The sequence below is a fragment of the Rattus rattus genome, chromosome 9 (genome assembly GCF_011064425.1).
Source record: "Rattus rattus isolate New Zealand chromosome 9, Rrattus_CSIRO_v1, whole genome shotgun sequence".
NCBI lineage: Eukaryota > Metazoa > Chordata > Mammalia > Rodentia > Muridae > Rattus > Rattus rattus.
Genome location: NC_046162.1, coordinates 46,901,511 through 46,915,833, shown reverse-complemented (window position 1 = coordinate 46,915,833; position 14,323 = coordinate 46,901,511). Strand labels below are relative to the sequence as shown.

The window sequence follows — 14,323 nt, the reverse complement described above, 5'->3', positions numbered from 1 at the left end:
TTCTTCAGCTTCCCGCTTAGGAAAAAGTGACCGTAGTGAGGGTGCCTGGGGACACTGATACTGGTAACTTGTGCCCGAGGCTCTACCTTAGCCGGGAGTCGGAATGTAAGTTCTACCACGACAGCTGCTGGGTCTTAGCTCTGGAATGTTGATCCCTGCTGAAAAGCTTGCATGAAAGGCAACAGCTAATGGTCTCATCCATCAAATGGCCCTCTCCTCCCCTCAGACTTCTGCTGTCAGCTCTGCCCCTTTCTTTGATGAGAAGTGGATATAAAATCTTAAGAGGCAGGTTATTTTTATTTATTTTAATAATATGAGCCTTGAAAAAAATTCCAAAGTAATACACACTTGGAAAAGTGAGATCAAGCATGCTGAAGGAAAATTTTATTAATTTTTTTATTAGGTTGGGAAGATACCTCAGTAAAGTGCTTGCTGTGTGGGCCAGAGGACCTGAGTTCTGTCTTTCCTCAAATCCACGTGAAAAATCTGGGCGCAATGGCACCTACTTTCACTTCCAGTTCTGAGGAGGTGGAAAACAGAGGATTCCCTGGGCATGATGTTTACTAGTCAGTCAGGGAGCTCCAAGCCAGGGAGAGATGCTTTCTCGAAAAATAAGACGGATGGCTTCCCCCACTCACTTCTACCACCCAAAAGTTTATTACTTAAGAAACCAAAGTTTTAATTTAAAAATTGACAAAAGTATGTGTTTAATCAAGAACAATGCATTTTGAAGTACATGCACATATATTTTACATATGCATTCCTTAGAGTGATTGTCATTGTTACGGAACACCTTAACCAAAAGCAATGAGGAGAGGAAAGGATATTAGCATTGTGGAGACTAGACACACACACACACACACACACACACACACACACACACACATGTATAGGCATGTATATGCATATATGTATTCATAATTGCATACATGTATATATGTAAGTATACATTTATTACCACGTGAACATGTATGTGTGCATATATACACACATGAGTATTTAAACTTAGGTAATTAACAAATATATCAACTTCCATAGCTATTTTGTGGTAAGAACACTTGATACTATCCTTTATCTTCCAAGAATACTAGATGTTATCATGAGCTAGACTTACTATGCTGTGTGTTGTGTTTTGTTTTCTGTTGTGATAAACATCATGACCGAAAGCAACTTAGTCAGGAAAGGGACTTGTTTTACACATCCCCATTACAGTCCTTCACTGAGGAAAGCCAGGACAGGAGCTTAAGCGGGGCATGAGTGTGGAGCAGGTACTGCGTATTGGTGGCTTGCTCTCCGTGGTTAGCTCAGCTTGCTTTCCTATACAACACTGAACCGCCTGTCCAGGCACCTCCTGAAATGGGACAGGGTTTTCCACACCAACCATTAATCAAGAAAACCCCCCACAGGCTTGCCTTCAGGCCAGGTTCTGAAAGTCTTTCTCGGTTGAGATTGTTCTTCCCAGATGACTAGCTTTTGTCAAGTTGACGCAAGTCTAACCTCCACACTGTATGTTAAGTCCATTCAGTTTATTTCCCTTGTTTAGCTCTCATTTTGTATCTAAAAGTTGCCCAGAAATCTCCTAAAATTTTTGCATAGTAGTCTTTACCTTGGTTTCAATCCTTTAGGGCTTTTCCCCGTGTTTGTGTGCACCTTAAACACTGAAATTACACTGCAGACGTGGTTCTGCATTTTGCTTTTCGACATGTTTTGAATGCTTCTTGTGGTAGTAATACAGGTGTCTCACACATATACGATGATCATACTTTTAAGAGTTTAATCTGCACTAGTGTGAAAGCAAGAGTTGAAAATATACTTTGAATTTTGATCTTTCTCTGCACGGCTGTGTGGAACGTTGCCCACTCGTGACCCCTGAGCGACCCAGAAACCTCAACGGGAAATATCAGCACACTCAAGTTCTACATTAGGCTAGGTTTCACTATAACAGTATTTCCAGCTAGTGATAGGGTTTCCTGAGACATAGTCTAATTGTAAGCTGAGGGAAATCCTTATAGTATCATCTACAGTTGCTAAGGAACACACGTGTGCACGAAGGAGATGTGTGTACTAAGAACTACAGGATACCAATGAGGAAATCAGAGCTCTAAATTGATGGAGACATGGGCAGTGGTCATGAATTGGGAGATGGAATGCAGTTGATAGGTTTATTATATATATATATATATTATATTATATATATATGTTTCTTGCCTTTACATTCAGTGGTCATTATTCTGTTAAGAATGTTCCCAAAGTGCTATACAATTGTAGCATTTTTCCTAATGAAAAAATTATTTTTACTTATCAATTTATTCTTTAGATCACTATATTGTCATGAACTCCCAAATAAAAACATCACACAGCTAACTTAATAGAGGCCCTCAAACCAACGGTTGGCCAGTCTCAAGCGCATACATCTCAGTGAATGTCTGTGTGGTTCCAATAGCCATTCTGAGGAGACGGAGTGAGTTTTCTACACCTTCGCTATCAGTTATAGTTTTGTGGTCTTATCTGCCACAAAAAAAGGAAACCTATGACAGCGGAGAAGACCAATTAACATTATATTTTCTTTCATGACTCATGTGTCTTTTGTGTTTTATCTCTCCTCAACACCTAATATTACCCTTTCCTGGGGGTAACTTGTTTTATTTTTCATTTGCCACACATGCTTGTCGACATTCAGAGGACAACTTGCAGGAATCCATTCTCTCCTTTGGTTGTGTGGATCCAGGGAATTGAACTCAGGTGGTCAGGTTTACCAGCGGGTACCTTTATTCCAGGACACCATCTTGCTGGTCCCCAAACCTTGCACTTTCCCGTGTAACTTGAAGCTTCTACAACTGAAACCATCATCTCCATTAAGATAACAAGCACGCTGTGTTATCTGAGTTCTCCTTTTGCTTTTTTGTAATCTGCAAGTGTGTCTGGACACTCTGTAACCCTGCCTCTGCATCGGCCAGCAACTGCTGGTCTCTGGTAATGTGGTTTCCATTTTCTGGGAAGGTGTGTGTGTGTGTGTGTGTGTGTGTGTGTGTGTGTGTATGTATGTATGTATGGTGTGAGCATATGCATAGAAACCAAACCATGCTTTGGATGGTAAGGTTTCTTTCAGTCAGCATGAGTGTCTGGAGTTTCATCCTCTGTGCTTTCACTTTTTCCTTTACTGTGGGGAATGATTCGCTGCCTGGATAATTGTTGTAGAAATATTTAACCCCTTCCCAGGGTTTCTACCCTGCTTCTGACCCTTTAGTTCCTGGATAAAAGGCCCACACAGCCTTTATATTCACAATAAGCCTTAAACAGCACAAGAACTGGGGGAATACCTCCCCTCCATGCTATTAGAATCTACTTTCCTATTGATAACCCTGAACCATTACTTTGTATTTACTCTTTCATCTGGGCTCCTCTTAACTCCAATTGGCCAGCCCTTGGGGCCATGTTTTTATGGCTCACCTAACCCAATGGTGACTTCTTTTTCCTCCTCCTCCAGCTTCTTCTTCCCATCATGGTCCTCCTCGGATCCCAAGCTCTAGAAACCTACAACCCACCTATGTCTCTTCTGCCCAGCTATTGGCTGTTGGCATCTTTATTTACCAATCAGAAAAACCTGGGGGCAGGGTCACTTAACACCTAAGAACAGACTCTCTCCTCTCTGGGGCAACCAGTCTTGGGGGCCCAATATTAGCATCAGAATCCAAGCAGCATCAGGCCAACCCACTACAGGCAATGCTGTAGTTTGTTTACCTATTTACCTGGCGGTGGACGTCTGGATTCTCTCCTGCTTTGAGGCTTTACTACTTACATTGGGAATATTTCTATGCAAGTGTTCATGTGGCTGATCCTTCCATCATCTCTGGAGAAGGCAACCAGCTGTAGAATGGCTGGACTATAAGGATTATTTCCTAACTTAAAAACAAAACAAAACAAACCAAAACAAGAAAACTACCCAACTGCTGTGTCACTTCCCAGGAACTAACAGGTATGAAAGGTCTAGCCCCAACCTCTGGACCACACTTCCTGTCATTTAACATCAGTGTGCTGAGGTCTCCCTGTGTTTTGTTCTTTTCCTAGGGCCCATGCTGATGAATTGTTCCCGGCAGGCATCTATTTGCACGTCCCTGTAAGCATCCTCACAGTGTGTGGCTTGCCTTCCCATTCTCTTTAACACGGTGGCTTTCACAGAACAGACACTGCCTTTTGAAGTCCAGTTTATTTAATTTTTTTTCTTTTATAGTTCATGCTTTTGTTGTTATAGCTAAGAAGTCTTCAACTAAGCCAAGATCACAGTGACCTCTTCTCAGGTTTGTTCTTGGTCATTGTTATAATTATGATTTTTTATTTCCTCTTTGATCCAAAGTTGCACTTGACAAAATATTTGGCATTTTTTCTCTTCTCTCTTTTTTTTTTTTAAAAATTATTTTATTTTTATTTTATGCATATTGGTGTTTTGGCTTCATGTGTGTCTGTGTGAGGGTGTCAGGTCTTGGAGTTACAGACACTTGTGAGCTACAGTGCGGGTGCTGGGATATGAACCCAGGTCCTCTGGAAGAACAGCCAGAGCCAGTTCTCCAACCCTTTCTTATTTTGAGCCTTTGCTGTTGCTGTAAACATACCCGAGACTGTGGCTTGTACCTTTTGTGTTGCGAAAAATTGAGGCTGCTGGGTTGGGGTGAGAGAAGAAGATGCTAGAAGGTGGAAGGAGGGGTGTGTGACAGGTGAGCCTTGTCTAGACTGCAGTTTTTGCTCTCCCGCTCCACACTGTTGCACTCTGCCGCTGTCCCCCCTTTCCCTTGTCACTCTTCACAGTTCATTTTCTTGCTCCTGCTCCACCTCCCTTTCTCTCCCTCCCTCCTCCCTCCCTCTATCATCTAGCCCATCTGAAAATCCCCTGTGCTCCCTTCAGTAAATATAAAATCAGATCTTTAATTATCTCCCAATGTTCTTTCTCTGGTTCAATCCATTGCCATTTAAAAATCCAACATTTCTCGATGCTCTCCAGGTATCGACTCATGGTCCCTCCATGTTGCTTTTTCAACACGCTAGACAAAGAGATTCGTTTACAATGCAGGTTAATATCGTTACACTACTTAAACCTTCTCAGGCTTTCCCACTGTACTCTGAACTGAAGACAAGCGAGTAAGACACCCAATGTCTCTCGGGCCATTGCATGATCAGCACCTGGTTCCTCTCCTATTCTGTCTCTCATTCTCCTGCCACCACAGCCACCTTCCTTATACTTGGAGCAGCTACAGTTTCCCCTGCCCCAGTCTTAGCATTTTCTGTGTTATCTGTCTGGAAGGGCTCAGTCCCCAAACACTTGGTCTGGCCTGCTCTCACCTGCTCTCGCCTGCTCTCTTGTTTCCTTCAGGTCTCTGCTGGAATATGTTCACATTAGAGAGGCGTTCTGTGACCGCTCTCAATAAAATGCAGCTGTGCCTGTCAACCTTTAGATTTCTCGCTTACACCGCTTAACCCTAACCCATCACATGGCATGGCTGCTCATGTGTTGGCTACCTTTCTGTCCTTATAGAGTATACATTCTCTGAGGGCTGTTCATTCTCTACAACACCCACAGAATTTAGAATGGTGCCCGGCACATGGTAGATCTAGAGTCATTAAATGTAAATGGATGAGTCTTTCTGGAGAGACACCCTCAGAAAGACACTTTCACAGATGTGTACCCTCAGAGAGGCACCCTCAGAGAGGCTTCCTCAGAGAGGGATTTCCTTAGTAATTTGTAGCAATCCAGACATATTTATTAAAACAGGATCTGGCCAAGCATGGCCCTGCATACCTGTACTCCCAGCACTCCCAGCACTCCCAGCAGAGAGGCTCAGGCAAGGAGATCTTAAGTTCAAATCCAGCCTGGGCATCATAGAAAGACCCTATCTCAAACTAAAAGCCCCGTTGGAGCATATTGTGTGGGAAGGAACTTGAGAGTTGAAGTAGGAAAAGGGCTTCTGTGTGGTAGTGAGGTTCAGCATGTTGAATATTCTTGTGTTCATTAGTGTGGGTCAACTTGACACCAATGGGAGTCATCTGGGAAGAGGGAACCTCAACTGAGGAATGCCTCCATCCAGTTGGCTTGAGGGAAAGCCCGTGAATGGCTCTGGGTTGTTTAAGAGCATGCTGGTGGTCCTGGGGTGTTTAAGAAAATAGATAAAGTAAGCCATGAAGAGAAAGCTGGTAAGCAGGTTTCCTCCATGGTCTCTACTTCAGTTCCTGCATCCCTTCCTTAAGCTCCTGCCCTAGCTTCCCTCACTGGTGAACTGTAAACTCTAAGCCAAACAAACCCTTTCCTCCCCAGGTTGTTGGTGTTTAATTGTGGCGGCAGGAAGTGAACTGAGGTAACTCTACATAGCCATATATGACAATTTAAGAAAGAGTTGGCTTTGCCAGCAAACAATTTAGCAAGTAAAACAGGGAGCCTGGTTTAATTTATCAATGAGTTGTGGTTTTTATTCAGTCAGCAGTAGGAGAAAAGTAAACACAGAGAGGCAAGTGACCCAGCAAGCGACCCAAGGCAGCACATTCTGTGCTTTCCTTCAGCCACTTGGCGGCCTCCACAAGATGCGTTTACTCTGCACTGATTTTGGTGTGAACCTCTCGGCTCTTCACCCGCAGCTTGTTGACCTGGGACTCGGCGATGTCTGCCCGCTCCTCGGCTTCCTCCAGCTCATGCTGCAGCTTGCGGAACTTGGCCAGGTTGACGTTGGATTGTTCCTCCTGAGAACAGACAAGAGTTCTGGCAGTTAGATGCCATGGGCCTCACTCTGTTTGTTACCAGGTCAGATTATTCCACAATTGTATTCCCTTCTCATGTGGTGCTGGTCACGTCTGACCTCCAGTCTCAACCCAATTTGTAACTTTAGTGACAATTTTGACTTGAAGGAAGGGAAGGAAAAATTGCTTTCCAGTGGAAGAGACCAGCTTTTTGTCAAACCTTCTTACCACCTCCTTGCTTTTTTAAAGATTTAATTTATGTGTGCAAGTATTTAGCCTGCATATACATACATACATATGCATATATACATATATAAATATATATACACATACAAGCATACATACATACATACATACATACATACATGTATGTATGCTTGTGTAACATATTCAAGGGACTTGGAGGACCTTGGAGGTCTTCCAAGCAGTGACTCCTTTCCCCTGGAAATGTAGTTACATATGGTTGTGAGCCACTGTGTGGGTGATGGGAATTGAACCTGCCTTCTCTGGAAGAGCAGCCAGTGCTTTTGACCACTGGTCCAGCTCTCCCTCGCCTTGCTTACTTTTCTGATGTGGCTCTTGGGTAGAGGGGAAGAAGAGGCCCAGGTGCCCCAGAGACCTCGGTAAGCAAAGGTTTACACTGCAATAGCTTGGAAAGTCCACTAACCGTTGTTTCCCTGTGCGTTTTAACATTAATGCAGAGAAGGGAAGAAGTGGATCTAAGACAAAAGTTGCCTGCCTTTGTGTTCTGTTACTCTTCGTGCCTTCTACTACTAAAAGAATGGGAGTAGGCCCGGCAGGGGAAAGCAGAGCTGGCTGGCCTTCCAGGGGCCTTTCTTTGTTGTTTGGTACTGCAGAACGCAGGGCCTCACACCACTAGCTGTCCCTCTCGTATCTCCTCATGTTCTGGTTGCAGCGATACACACACAGCAAGGAAAGAAAGCCTTACCTACAGAGCGAGTCAACAAGTCAGTCGAGGGAGGAAGGCCATCAATATGTGGCGTTTAGGAACTCATGATTTGTGTGTGCTGAGGGACATGAATTGTTCAAGCTGGCATTTGTCTTTCTGTTGTGTGATTCTTGCTATCAATTAAGGCCAGGTATTGGGAGCTTTCTTTTTACCTGGTCCTTCCTGCCTAATAATATTTAAATATCTCCTCTATCTCCTCTTGAACCCTATTCTGTGATTAGCATGGGGTGTGCTATTTGTAAGATCACAACCCTCATTAAATATGTGAATGGTAGATTCTTACTGTGTGTCTTTCTTCCTTTACACACATGGTTTAAAAAAAAAAAAAAAACCAAAAACCAAAACCAAACCAAACCAAACCAACACATATTTTCTCTCCCAACAGAACTCTGCTTCTTTCTACACAACCTCAGAGATACTTACAGCCTCCTCTGCCTGTCTCTTGTAAGATTTCACCTTCGCCTGTAATTTATCCACCAGGTCCTGCAGCCTCAGCACGTTCTTGCGGTCCTCCTCGGTCTGAAAGTTTGATTAAAAAAAAAAAAGATACGCATTCAATCCAAAGAAATGCGTCTACCTCCAGTGCTAAAATTAGTCACCGCTGTGCCAGACAGGGGACTTTGGGGTAAACTTGACAACCCATGCTCTGAACAGTGGTCATGCTTGTTAAATGTCTCTGCTGTCCCATTGAAGGATTCTATACATCTGCTCTAGTTCTTACCCTCCTATTCCGGGAGAGGCCACACTAAGACTACCATCTAGTTTATTTTGCTTTAATGCCTATTTAATTCTTTTCTCTCTAATGCTGCCTTCCCTCCCTTCCTCTTTCCCCTTTCTCTTCTCTTTCCCTTTCCTCCTTCCTTCCTGTTAGCGGGAATCAAGCTCATGTCTGTCGAATTCTGTGTCGTTTTGTAAAGGCTTCCGTAATCATCCTAGCTTGGTGTATGCTTGGAAGCAGGAACTATGTCTTTTGTCCTTTACATACATGGAGTTAACGTGCACGTCTGCAAGTGCCACCTAAGGAGTCATGAGGGTTTTCCTTTCCCTTTGGGCAAGATACCTGCACGTTCTAGAAGCTATTCCTCTCACCTGGTAGGTAAGTTCCTTTACTCTTCTTTCGTGCTTCCTTAACCCTTTAACGGCCTCGGCATTACGTTTCTGTTCATTCTCAACCTCTCCTTCAAGTTCACGTACCTGGAACCAAGAAAGAAAGATGTATCTACAGTCAGTGTTGGGGGGGTTAGCCTAGGGTCAACTACAGGTATTGAGCAGGGTGTTCCTGATCGAAAGACAAGAAGAGGGTGTCCTCTTGATCTTCCCAGATTTAGGACTGCAGACACCCACCCTGGCCTCCAGTTTCTGGATCTGCTTCTTGCCGCCCTTCAGCGCCAGCTGCTCAGCCTCGTCCAGACGGTGCTGCAGGTCCTTCACCGTCTGCTCCAGGTTCTTCTTCATCCGCTCCAGGTGGGCGCTGGTGTCCTGCTCCTTCTTCAGCTCCTCCGCCATCATGGCGGCCTGAGAGGAAAATAAATCAAGGAAATAATGAGCCCTGGTGGTGGCAAGGCAGCACAGGTGGGAGGAGGATAATGTGCATGGTGCTCACGTCAGTAATGGCTTTCTTGGCCTTCTCTTCTGCATTGCGTGACTCTTGAATTACTTCCTCCACTTCACTCTGCAGCTGTGAAACATCAGTTTCCAACTTCTTTTTGGTGTTGATGAGGCTCGTGTTCTGTTAGGAAAAAATGGTGGGAATTTATAACTCTTTCAGGTTTCTCACTTGGGGTTTACAGTTGTTCTATTTTAGTCTAACCCAGCTTTTACTAATGTGAACTATTCTGTTTGGCACAAATTTGCAGTCAGTTGCATGGCTGGAACCTCTGTCCTTGTACTCAGTCCTTTACTGCCTATCTGACTTACATAGGAGGACCTGTGACATTTTAAGAGTGCTTGCACTGACAGGGTATGATGGTACATGCTTGTCATTCCAGTAGTCCAGAGGCTAAGGCAGGCGGATCATGAATTGAGGGCCAGCCTGTGTTTCATGGGAAGATCCTGCCTCGAGACAACAACAATGGATGCCCATTATTAGTAGTCATCTCACCTTTGTTCTTTTCACTTGTTTTATTTATAGTATTATCTGCTTACAAGGTTGGGAATAGTAGGGTTTGTTTTATTTTGTTTTGTTTTTATGTGTGTAAGAACGTATGATGCCTGAAGTCTCTCAAAAGAACTATGTAGGTGAATACAGTGGTGCAGGGAGAGAGAAGAGGGCTTGTCCACTGTGTGTATGCGTAGGGATGGGGGTGTGGGTATTCTGAATTTGTATTATGAAAACATTTTCTTAAATTTTCAACACAGTATTCTTGAGGGAAGGAAAACTCCCTCCGTATGTATTAGAAATCCTGGAGTGTGGTTATTTTAGTGTCACAGAGATCTTATGAGGAACTGCTACGACATTTAATGCCTGGGCAAGAAGGGATGACGCTAAGTGCTCTGAGAGGCAACGGAACAGCGACCACGGTGCAGTAGTCACTCTGACAGTGACCGTGATAAGTGCCGCAAGTGATGTGTTTCAGTTTGGAGTCGAAGGCATGCTTACCCAGGGTTATTCTTCATGGCTTTATTACCCCAAAAGTCTACCCTTATGTCTAAATCTACAAAGCCCTCTTGGTAGAAAAATCCAGAAAAGACAAGTAGGAATGCACAGTAAGGTGACCCAGCGCCCTCGCATCGCTCCAGTAGTGGTTCAGATACAGCTCCATCCTTGGCTGCATGTTCGTCCCTACACTAGATTCCTCACCTGGCAGTGCACCAGCATGGGGCTCACCTGGGTGTGGAGGAGCTGCACGCGCTCACTGGCGTCCAGCAGTTCCTGCTCTGCAATCTTCCTGCTCCTCTCCGTCTGCTCCAGAGTGGCCCGCAGCTCCTCGATCTCAGCCTGCAGCAGGTTGGCTCTGCGCTCCACGATCGCCAGCTGCTCCTTCAGGTCCTCCTGGCCCCGGAGAGCGTCATCCAGGTGCAGCTGGGTGTCCTATCAGTTAAACAAATATTTTCAAGACTCCGAAGAGGATCTGAACACCTAGAGGAGGAGCTGGAGGAGTGCATTGGTGTTGGGGACAGGAGATGACTTGCCTGTCATTTGTCTGAGCTCAAGAATGATGGTTGCGTTTGTCTAGAGTGGGAGCAAATTGTCAAGGGACAGAGTCCTGTTCTGTCTCCGCCTTTAACTTATTATCTGTCACATGCCAGTCACTATCCCTTATCAATTACAGGGCATTTTTTAACTACCCCACATAGTGCTTGGCATCTGCGATCTCATTTGATCCTCACAGCTATCCATGAGATGAGAAACTTACTTTTACTATAAGAAGTAACAGGCCCAAGAAGTTAAATAACTCCCTTTACGTCAAAATGACAAAACCAAGCCCCAACCTCAGGCCTGTTTTGTGTAAAGCCTGTGTATTCTAGACCTTGTCATTTCTTATCTTTCAGCTTCTGTTGGTTCTTCTACATAGGATGCCTGTAGACGCTTATGCTCTAAGCACAGTGTGAGTGAGAATAAACACTTTCTCCTTAAGTTGTTCTTCGCTAACACAGCAGTGGGTGAAAGTAGCTAGGAGCAGATGGCTTACGAAGTAATTGTGAGAACAGCAGGCAGGTGGGTTCTGTAACTCATCTAAGAGGTGAATGCCTGTCTACCTTCAGGATGCCTTGGGTGTTCCTGTAGTTCCTCAAGCTCTCGGCAGCCAAGCGGTTGGCGTGGTTCAGCTGGATTTCCATCTCATTGAGATCTCCCTCCATCTTCTTCTTGACTCTCAGAGCATCGTTCCTGCTCCTGATCTCGGCGTCCAGCGTGCTCTGCATCGTCTCCACGACTCGAATGTGGTTTCTCTTCAGTTGGTCGATCTCCTCATCCTTCTCAGCAATCTTCCTGTCGATCTCGGACTTGACTTGGTTCAGCTCCAGCTGGATGCGCAGGATCTTTCCCTCCTCGTGCTCCAGAGATGCCTTAAGGGAAGAGTGATCAATCAGTCATCACTGAGCAGGAGAGAACTCACGTGGTTGGAGTCTGCTCCGAGTGTGTGAGGAAAACTCTTATTGCTGTTGTCCTGTTGCAATTTAAAGCTAATGTAGTTGTCCAAAGAACCTGCGTAGTGAATCATTTTTTCGGTTGTTTATCCAGTCAGATTTTATAGGACAGTTCTGTAGTAAAAGTACTGTGCAGTGTCTAAAGATTCATGACATACTAACAAATTAATTTTACATATAGTATAAACATGCTACATATATACATGTAATGTTTCACAAACTACAGTCTTCATGTATGATATATTAATCTGGCATAGAAACCATCAGGTATAAAATAGTTTTTCCCCAGTTATATAATGTGTACTTGCTAAACTATGTGTAGGCAATGTATCAAAACAAAGCTTCCCATTGCCCCTTACAGGCAACTATTTTAATGTGGAACAATTTTTTCTACTATTTTTAAGGCAGAATTTCTTGCTTTGTGTCTCAGGATGGCCTTGGGCTTATGGTCTTTCTACTTCCCTATTTCTATCTATTTTCTACCTATTTTTATTTAATCAAAGTTTTATATGCAAATATGTGTCTTGTTTTTTGATTGTGAGCCTAGCCTTTGATGGCTGAGCCATCTCTCCAGTGTGTCTTGCTTTTTAAAAGCAAACATTTGTGTCTAACATAAATCTTTCCCCACATTAATCATACTTTTTGGTCATTTTTCACTTTATTTAATAAATAGTGTAGATCGACAGACAGAACATGAAGGTCAGAGAATAATCTGTGGGAGTTTCTTCTCTCCTCCTGCCTGTGGATTCTGAAGATCGGATGGAGGGCATAAGGACTGGTGGAGAGTGCCTTAAACTCCTGAGCCATTTTTCTGGGCTTCTCGGGTCTTTTAAGGTGTGATTTTGCTATAAAGCTCTGACCTGAGTCTTACTATGTAGATCAATCTGGCCTCAAATTTGGACTAATCCTCCTGTCTCTACCCCCAAGTGCTGGGATTTCAGGTGTGTGTAACCTCTCCTGACTTATAACCAGACTTAATTGTTAATTGGGATTCTACCACTCTAGTTTGTTTCCTTTTTGTATTGGACATATTTGTCTTAAAGTTTCTTGTGGTAAATCCTAAGAAAGTGAATGGATGGGTTCATTTGCATTTTTCTTAAACTCATTTTTATTTTATTCGTGTGCACATGAGTTTGTGTGGATGTATGTCATGTTTCTGCAGGAGCTCTTGGAAGCCAGAAGAAGGTATTGGATCCACAGGAGTTAGAGTTACAGGTGGTTGTGAGAGCCACCAGATGTGGGTACTGGGAACTGCGCTCAGGTCCTCCTGAAGAGCAATACAAGCTCTTAACATATGAGACATCTCTCCAGCACCAGTACTGACATTATTAAGGCTTTTGATAGGATCGCCTAATTGCCCTGTGCACAAATGCCCCAAATTTAAATTTAAATCTGCTGCATAATAATGTATTCAACTCGTGATACCATTACTCAGCTTGATACATTTGCTAATGTTTGTCTGCTATTTCCCCCCACAGCATAGCAACATGTACCTCTGCTTCCTCTAAGGCAGCCTGGATCTCACACTTCTCTTGTTCCACTTGCTTCTTTATTTTCTCCAGCTCGTGGATATGCTTTCCTCCCTCTGCGATCTGCTCGGTCAGGTCAGAAATCTCCTCTGTGGAAGAACAGATGAAAGGAAGTGGTTGAAATGATGGTGGCATGGGAGCATCTGGCCAGGACTGAGCAGGGTCAGGAAGGTCACCCAGACTCACGCTGTAGATTCTTATTCTCTCTCCTTAGCGTCTCCAGTTGATCCAGAGACTCCTCATAGGCGTTCTTCACCTTGAACAGCTCCGTGCTGAGAGTACGGGACTCCTTCTGGCAGGACTCAAGCTCAGCCTGAGTTTCCTCATACTTCTGTCTCCATTCCGATAGGACCTGAAAAGGTCGTAGATGGTCAGCTGGGACAAAGAGGAGAAAGACCTAATAGAGTTTTCATGAAGGTCAAGCAGGTTAGATCACCTTGTCGAAGTTTCTCTGCTTCTTGTCCAGGGCAGCACACGCAGCATTGGTCCTCTCTACGTCCAGCATGAGGTCCTCCACTTCGTTCTGCAGTCTCTGCTTCGTCTTCTCCAGGGAAGCACACTTGGCGTTCACGGCTTCTACGTGCTCCTCAGCCGCCTGCAGACGCTGAGCCAGCTTCTTCCTGAGGAGTTAGCCAAACTGTCAAGACCCAGCCAAAGGTAGGAACAGAACAATAACTGGATAATCCCTCCTGCCATCCTGCCCTAGGCTGGCAAACTCATCTGCCTCTCAGCAGTGATCACCACACTTCATTCTAGACTGGTAAGCTGGAATTTTCCAAAAAGGCAGATAGTTGGGCTCAGTAAAGTCCTTGGAATTTTACTAGATTCCCACAGGCTGCTGTCAGTGCTAGATGCCTTCATATATCAATGGCTCTGGGCTTATAGAACTTCTGTTTGGGAATGACTGTGAAAACCATCAGCTAGGACAACATTGTTGATTGGTTTATATATCCCCTCTTAAGCCCATGTTTGTTACCTCAGACTTTTCTGGCTCCTTTTATGACCCCCCCCCCAA

The 14,323-nt window shown here is 44.3% G+C and overlaps 1 protein-coding gene across 1 annotated transcript in view; it reads right to left on the bottom strand.

The window, feature by feature from the left end:
- Positions 1–6,429: 6,429 nt before the first annotated feature.
- Positions 6,430–14,323, bottom strand: part of LOC116909071 (myosin-8) — a 30,025-nt gene continuing 22,131 nt past the window's right edge. Inside the window, exons 30-39 of the mRNA XM_032912546.1 lie at positions 13,745–13,928; positions 13,495–13,660; positions 13,273–13,397; positions 11,390–11,698; positions 10,518–10,721; positions 9,294–9,419; positions 9,035–9,205; positions 8,780–8,884; positions 8,114–8,209; positions 6,430–6,723 (exon numbers count right to left, since the gene is read on the bottom strand). Coding sequence (XP_032768437.1) covers positions 6,574–6,723; positions 8,114–8,209; positions 8,780–8,884; positions 9,035–9,205; positions 9,294–9,419; positions 10,518–10,721; positions 11,390–11,698; positions 13,273–13,397; positions 13,495–13,660; positions 13,745–13,928 — 1,636 coding nt within the window. The 3' untranslated portion in view covers positions 6,430–6,573. The remainder of the gene's footprint in view (positions 6,724–8,113; positions 8,210–8,779; positions 8,885–9,034; positions 9,206–9,293; positions 9,420–10,517; positions 10,722–11,389; positions 11,699–13,272; positions 13,398–13,494; positions 13,661–13,744; positions 13,929–14,323) is intronic.